General features: G+C 43.9%; 2 protein-coding genes across 4 annotated transcripts in view; both read left to right on the top strand.

Annotated features, from left to right (window-relative positions):
* The window catches only part of LOC6590972 (terminal nucleotidyltransferase 5C), a 43,917-nt gene extending 40,713 nt beyond the window's left edge, over positions 1-3,204 (top strand). For all 3 annotated transcript variants that reach the window (XM_002015741.2, XM_026986351.1, XM_026986352.1), the window contains one exon: positions 1,549-3,204. In XM_002015741.2, the coding sequence (XP_002015777.2) occupies positions 1,549-3,150 (1,602 nt within the window). In that variant the 3' untranslated portion in view covers positions 3,151-3,204. The remainder of the gene's footprint in view (positions 1-1,548) is intronic.
* Positions 3,196-4,309, top strand: LOC6590973. The gene has a single exon (XM_026986353.1). The coding sequence runs from the start codon at positions 3,466-3,468 to the stop codon at positions 3,754-3,756; it is 291 nt and encodes a 96-aa protein (XP_026842154.1). The 5' UTR covers positions 3,196-3,465; the 3' UTR covers positions 3,757-4,309.
* The last annotated feature ends 4,215 nt before the right edge of the window (positions 4,310-8,524 follow it).

Below are 8,524 nucleotides of genomic sequence, written 5' to 3' on the forward strand. Positions count from 1 at the left end.
GCTTTTTTCAAATAAATTTGCATGCGATTTGTGCAAATCGTCCGGCCGGGTCGCGCCACGACGCACTCCACTCCGCACTCACCGGGTCTGCTCGGGGTTTGACTAAGTTATTTAGACTGTGAATCATGCGATAGGACGACGCAAAGAATCTATGTATTTGAATGGTATTATGGCACTCTGGTCCAAGTGCCTCATTGCCGCCTGCCTGCCTCAACCTCAACCCCTAGCCACTCTTCCTACCTCCCGCCCTCACTGCTCCTATGTGTGTGTGTGAGTGTTTAGTATACACTGCGGTCGGCTAGGCAGCCAGTTATGCCAGAAAATTAAATTTTTACAGTGAACGGCACAAACAAAATGATAAAAAAGAAAGAGAAAAAACCTAAAGCAGATAAAACTTATACAAGAGATAGAGCTAAACGATATAATAGCCCCACACCACACACACACACAAACACACGCAGTAGCACGAAAAACAGAAGGCGAGAATTAGAGAAGTGGGTAATCGGGGAATGGGGAATTCGCTCCCCTGGCCCCCCTGGCCCCCCGCACCTGCCTCTCCCTTTTCGATATTCTGCCACGATAACAACGCGGAACTTTTGGCCGAACCGAACCGATACGAGCCGAGTAGAGCCAAAAATGATTGTTGCTGTTGTTTTTGTCGATTAAAATAAGCAATAAATAGAACAGAATTTAATGTTTAGCGCAGCGCGTAGGCTGCACTCAGACGACACACACACACACTTGCACACACGAGGGCAGCCGAGAGAACGGAGACACTGAAAACGAATTTAGCAAAATTTAAAGCAAATTAATTAATTAAAAGAAGCCCCCGGGCGGCACATCACATTTGGCATTGGCTAGATAATACATACATATGTACATACATATATTTAATGGCACAAAACAACAAATAAATTAATAAAACAGCAGTGACAAAACAACAAAAATTATGGTGATGATGATGATATTGAAAGAAGCAGACCATTTATAGGGATGCATGTGTGTGTGTGTATGCGTATGTATGTGTATGGGGAGAACGAGAACCTTCCTCTGAGCAACGGTAGTGTTCATAGGCGAAAGCTTATCGCCAGAAGCTTTTCGCTACAAAGAGGGACAGAGAGGGAAAACAACCAAGAAATGATCGATTCCATTCAAGGTTTTCTGGAAAGATTTGAGTCCCAAAGGCGGCTTTTCAAAGGAATTCACAGGAACGAATCGAAAGATTCTTTGGTTTTGGGAGAACTCTAGAAAGCTTTTGGAACACACTCAGATGACCGTAGTGTGAATTTCTCAACTTTTTCAAGGCATTTTCTGGAAATATTTTAGCAACACAAAATTTAAAAAAAAGCAAAAGAATAGAGACGAGACCCTAACTGGCTTTGAGTTTGAGGCGACAACCGACAACCAAATATAGAAAATATAGTGTATAGAATCGATAATCAAGAATCGATGTAATATTTCGTGTATTTGTATTCAAGATATTTGCTCTGTTATCGTTTTTGATCTGTAATTGACATTCGTTGTGCGTTTCGTTTACTTTCGTTGCAGTGCGGGACACTAGACGGAGCCGAACAGGTATATCATCAGCAGCGCAGCAACAGAATGGACGTCTACCAGATCGACGATGGATTCCACTCAGACGGCGGCACCGAGACACCGCCGCCGTCGCCCAGCTCGGGCTCCTCGATAGCCTCGACCTCGGACCACGGATCGCTGGAGAGCGTGGACACCGGGGGAACACAGCGCCTGGCTGTCCTCTCGTTCGAGCAGGTGAGCAAGCTGCACGACGTGATGGACGAGAAGGTGGCCATACATGGACGCGGCAACTTCCCCACACTGGAGGTGACGCTCAAGGACCTGGTCAACCTGGTGCGCCGCAAGCTGGAGGCGGAGGTGAACGCCGGCGGGGCCGGGGTCTTAGTTAAGGACATCCGCCTGAACGGTGGGGCAGCTAGTCATGTTTTAGCCAGCGAGGATCAGCCATACAATGACCTGGACCTGATATTCGCCATCGAGCTGAGTACGCCGCGCGTCTTCGACCGCGTCAAGGTGGCCGTGCTCAACACTCTGCTCGACCTGATGCCCGAGGGCGTCTGCAAGCGTCGCATCTACACGTGCTCCCTCAAGGAGGCCTATGTGGGCAAGATGGTCAAGGTTAACAACAACAATGACGGCGACCGCTGGTCCCTCATCTCGCTGGGCAACTCGCCGGGCCACAAGAACGTGGAGCTGAAGTTCGTCGACTCGATGCGGCGCCAGTTCGAGTTCTCCGTGGACTCGTTCCAGATCGTGCTCGACTCGCTGCTCCTGTTCTACGACTGTGCCGCCCTACCCATCTCCGAGAACTTCTACCCGACGGTGGTGGGCGAGTCCGTGTACGGGGACTTCCAGGAGGCGCTCTACCACTTGCAGAAGAAACTGATCTCAACGCGCCAGCCAGAGGAGATCCGCGGCGGCGGCCTGCTCAAGTACTGCAACCTCCTGGTGCGCAACTACAAGGCCGTCGACTCGCAGCTGATCAAGACACTGGAGCGGTACATGTGCTCGCGCTTCTTCATCGATTTCCCGGACATCAACACGCAGACCACAAAGCTGGAGGCCTACTTGCGCAACCACTTCTGGGGCGTCGACGAGGAGCCCCTCCAGTATCAGTACCTGATGCATTTACGCGAGGTGGTCGAGATGTCGACGGTCTGCCTGATGAGCCACGAGCGGCGACAGACGCTGCACCTCATCCAGTCGCTGGCCGCCCAGGTCCTCTACAACAAGCAGGAGAAGCAACAACAGCAGGCCCAGGAGCAGTACCATCAGCACCAGCAGCGACAGCAACAGTTCCTGGACTCTGCGCAGCAACAGCAGCAGCAGCAGCAACAGCAGCAGCAGACACAAGCTCAGGCGGCGGCGCAGCAGGGCACAACGCTCACCCTGGTCTCGCAGTCGCCGCAGTCGGCACAGGGACAGACCATCTACGTGCAGCAGGCGGCCCCGCCCACGGTCTGCTGCACAAGCAGCAGCGATCAGTCCGCGGCAGCGGGCCCACAGACCATCCAGATACAGGCGCCGGGGCTCATCTATGCCAACGGCGTCTACTATGCACCTGTGATTCCCAGCACCATTTGCACGTGCAACTCCACCTGGCTGAGCACGTGATTGGGGCAGCAGCAGCACATCCAACAACGCCAGCATCAGCATCAGCATCAGCATCATAGGCAGCAACAGCACCAGAAGCAGCAACAGCAACAAAAGCATCATTGGCCGGAGAATGCGTTGGGATCATCGACAACAACAACAACAACAACCATAAGGCTCTTGGCTGAAACTGAACTAACTCCACAACCCCCACCACCACCCACATCTTCATCGTCCCCAGCCCCAGCCCCACCTCGCATTCAAATCCAAGTCCCGATCAACAGCAATAAGGGGAACAACGCCACTATAGATAAAGATGGAAGCCCGACCACAACCATGACAGGTATTGAGAAAAGCCTCAACGATCCGGAGGGTACAGCAGCAGGAGCAGACGCAGCAGACGCAGCAGACGCAGCAGACGCGGGAGGAGAAGGTGGAATCACTGGCAGCCTGGTGGTCACCCCGAAGCAGATTGAAGGTGTACCCGTCTACAGCCGGGAGGATTGCAGCAAGGCGGGCACCTACAGCGGACAGTTTGCCTTCTTCTATCCCCATGATGGATCGCCGCCCAGTATGCTGCTGCTGGGCGAGAACTCCTATCTCAATGTAACCGAGAACCAGGACTAGGGGAAGGATCTACAGCAGCATTTTGTTTAAGCGGTATTTCCGATTGCTAACGAATCACACATACCTTCCTCTCTGTGCCCCTATCTGTACGACGACCCACTGTTCCATTCTACAATTCGGTGTGTCGAGCTACTGTACACTTTCCACGACACATCCACCCTCAAAACTCAACAAAAAGAAAGCTCTATTTTCCAGACTGAAGTCCAGCCGCTGTTAGATGTTGATCAGGGCCAACAAACAAAAAAAAATTAAAAAAAAAACCAAAAGAAAACGGGCTGAAAAACTCAAAGAAAAATTCTTAAATTATAAACTATAAAACAGGGTTCTCTGCTCACACCCACACCCACACACACACACACAGACTTCTAGGATGTTTCGTTGTAAAGAAACCAAAACTCATGTAATATCGAAAAAAACAAAAAAATTCTGTTGGGATATACCTAAATTTCGTTCCTGTTTTTCTGATTTGATTTTTCCTTTCATCAATTTTGTCTTTCTCTTTCCTTTCCTATTTTTTTTGTGTAATAAAACAATAGAAACCCCAGAATTTGAATTTAACTTGGAATTTTTAAGTACGCCCTACCTCCCCCACACGCCCATAATTTTTGAGTAGAAAAATACTTAGTTACATACGATATATATATAGCCTCATAAATGTACGATTAAATTGAATGACTTTTTGGATGGCAAGTGCAGGAGTACGGGAGCACGGGAGCACGGGAGTACAGGAGGAGTGTCGTCGGTTCCAGTCCAGTAGAAATTCCAAGCAAAAGTCCAAGTGCAGGCAAAACAACGATGATATGATATGATATGATGAAACAAGTGATGAGATAATATGTAAATATTAGTCAAATTGAACTGTCGATGTCGGAAGAGGAGGAGAGAATGATAATGATGACTGGGTTGAGATATATAGGAGGATGAGGCGGAGGAGATGATGTATTTATCTGAGGGATGCTCATCAGCATCAGAAGAAGTTGCTCAACGAAATTCAATTCACAAAAACAAAACAAAAAATTAATCAATAACCAATATTGTAATCAAAAATCAAACGTAACGTAAATCAACAAAACGAAAAATCTCTAAACGGATAAGAATGAGAAATTTGGAATGGAATGTCTGGAAGAATTTAATGTCATATTTTGTAGTGTTTTTTTTTATCAGTGCGTGTCAGGCAGCAGCAACATTTGTGAGTGAGTGATTGATTGATTGATGGATGGATGAACGGATGGATGGATGGATGGATGGATTGAAGCAGCATGCTATGAGAGAAGCAGTTAATTTCAGATGGGTGATAATTTATGAATGATTAACTGATATACATACATATATAAAATAAATCAAAATATGCTGTCGAAAAGCAACTATTTATAACTTTTGAAAGCTACAAACAAAAAAAAATCAACAAAAAACAACAAACTTTCTGCTCTATGTGTGAGTTTTGTTTTGCAATTGCAAACAACATAAATCAAATGACTAAAATATGTAGAAGCAAGCATATATTTATCTATATATTTGTGTATATTTATATCCACAACAAATGAAAGACAAGACAACAATGCTCGATGATTCGATGATTTGATGATTTCATGATTCGACGATTCGATGACGATTACGATGTTTCCTCTCTGTGTGCATTCTTCGAGAACTCTGAGAATTGTTACCACTTACGCACTTTTGTATAATGTTAACCCTGAACTTGTGTTTTGAATTTATGTATTAACTTTAGTTTAGACACATTCGTGACATATGTATGCAATGTGCGATGTACGCTGTATGTATGTATGTATGTGTATATATCCAGATTATCTATATGCATATTCGACAAGGCCCCAAGCCAACGTATTCCAATTTGCTTGCTGTTCGAGCTGCCTCGAAGGGGGCATGGAATGAACGCCGCCTTCCTTGCCGGCGAACAGGACAGCCTGCAAGACATTTTACTTAGTGCAAACTTTAAAGCAAGAAAAACTTAAACTGAAACTGACAGCAAAACCTAAACTAAACCAAAAAACAAACGAGAAAATCCACAAAAAAAAAACAACAACAAGAAAATGCAACATGGAAATTATGACTAATTTGTCGACTCGGCTGCAAAAGAAAAGGGTTTATTATTTTATTGTTTTGTTTATTTGGATCCCATAGCTAATGCTGCCTGGGCTAGGCGGATTTTGTCTTTACATACAATACCATACAATACAATAAAATACAATACAATACAATACAATACCATACAATATATAGATACATATATACACATATACATATATATTACTTAGATATATGTTAGTTGGATAAGCCTGTAGAGAAGTGGACATTTTTGAAATATCTCTAGCGCGTAATCTTAAATTTATACATTTACATCTACAATACAGATAAAGATCCAGATACAGAGACCAGATATAATTGTAAATTCAAGCAAATCAATCAACAATCCATTGAGATTTGTATATAATATATACTTAATTACGTATATCTAATTATTGTACCAACCAGCACACACACCCCAGACACTCACACAAACACCACACCACAACACACCACACCACACCACACATACATACACAACACAACACAACACAATATATATATATATACATATATTACTTACATATTACATTAAATATATAAATGATAATAATAATGTATCTATATCTACATATATATACAACAATTACCATACATATTACTTCTGTGCGCTTCTTGCGATCTAAGGAATTTCAATAAAAACAATCAAAAATACCTAAAAAGTATAAAAACCGCGAAAAATTACCACAAAAAAAATACACAAAAAACAAAAAATATAAATCTATCCAGGCATTTCTTAATCCAGGGTTTGGAATGGGAATTGGAATGGGGATGGAGATGGGGATGAGGAAAGGAGAAGAGAAATTGAAGTGGTCACATCTATAACCAGTTGGCCATTCCATCGGGCAGCCAACTGTTTCCTCCTTTCCAATTTCATGGCGGCAAACATCTGCTGATTATGAGAGTGGACATGGACACAAAGGCATCTTCGGAGCCAGACCCAGACCCAGGCACAGGCACAGTCACAGTCACAGCCTGCAACTAGGAATCGGAGCTGGACTCGAGCTTGGACCCAGACCCAGCCTCAAGCTCGACTTTAGCTGCATCTTCATCTCCAGCTGTTTCGCTTTCGCCTCTGCTGCTGGCTTCACGTTCGTTTTACAATTTAATTCGCATGTGTTTTTTTGGATTTTGTCCCAGGTAATTGTATAATGTCGTAGCATCGTCCAGTCTCCGTGTTACGACCCGCACCGGTCTATGAAGTTGTTGATAAGTGGAAAATATGACAAAAACACAAAGCCGCAGGGGAATCGAATGCTATGCGGCAGCGTCTTTGTGTTTGTATCTTGTATCAGTGATGATTTATGCATTTTGATTAAGTTGTTTATGGCCAAAAGAGTTTTTCGCGTGCCTCGAAAGATACTAAGCACGCCAAAAATAGATAGCAAGTCTAGGCGGATGAGCGGACAAATGGATATATTTGCTGAAAATGTCTAAGGAACCGGATCTACAGTGCACAAGTTAAGCATGCCATAGCATAGCATACAATGCCATTCAGGTGTTCAAATTCAAATTAGGCGCGCCAGCTACGCGATATGAGTTTCGTGATCGATTTTATTAAATAATATGCCACTTTGTTATGGCCTTAGTTAGTTAGTTCCTATGGATAAATCTATACTTTCAGGAAGAAAATAACATGCTATGTTTCTAATGTTTTAAAATTAAAAATTCCCTCCAATTCATTTGAATGCATTTCATTTAAGCTCCTAAGTATGCTATGAACTTGAATTTCGATGGCTTAACATTTTAACGAAAGCTCAAATTTTCGAGCTCATTTTCACACGTGAAAGCTTGAATTTTCGAACTAGCTCGCTGAACAGTTCGAATTTTCGAACTTTGAGCGCACTTAACAGTTGATGGAACCACTAACCATTAATCTATGTTATAGATGTACATGTTCATACACCGAACATGTCGCAAAGGAACTTTCTGGATTAGATCCCAGGGTCTTCGGCTCTGGCCGGCCGCCGCGTCATCATAACAAACAATATGTTCTTACAATATTTTTTCCACAGTACGTTATCACATTCTGCATGTACATACATATACAAAGATGTTACGGTTGCTGCCATTTTTGGACTGTGATATACGTACATAAGTACATATGTACATATGTACAAAATATATAATAGTATAGTTGAAAAAATGTCTTTGATCTAATGCAGTCCTTATGAAGGACGAAGCAACAAGGACGTTTCCAGACATAAATATCTTTTTTTTCTCCCTTACTTGTGGCCCGATCGGCTCTTGCCATGGCCCGCCGCGATCAGAAAAATCTCCTTGATCCTTCGGTAAGGACTATAACAACCCGAACCATACATATTGAGTTCTCTTGGCTATTTGCGGGCCGATCGTGGCGTGCGACGGCTTCCTGTGGTCGAAAAAACGTCCCTGATTTAATGGAGTCCTTATGAAGGATCAAGGACATTTTCCCCAATCACAAATATTTAGTTTTCTCCGCTATTTGTAAACCTATTTTGGCGTGCCTCGCCCTTTTTGTCATAGGGATAGTTTCCCCGATAGAGGCAAAGCGTAGTTTACATAAGTTCTATGTAAAGAAAGATATATTTTAGAAAGCTCACCCTTTCGACTTCCCGAGAGGACGAGGAGCTACGGCGGAATCACCCGCGACCTGCTAAAAGTAAAGGAAGAGTTAAATAAAGTAAATGGAGGAGGAGATCGT

This window comes from Drosophila persimilis, unplaced genomic scaffold, assembly GCF_003286085.1.
Source record: "Drosophila persimilis strain 14011-0111.01,24,50 unplaced genomic scaffold, DperRS2 tig00000002-arrow-pilon, whole genome shotgun sequence".
Classification (NCBI taxonomy): Eukaryota; Metazoa; Arthropoda; class Insecta; order Diptera; family Drosophilidae; genus Drosophila; species Drosophila persimilis.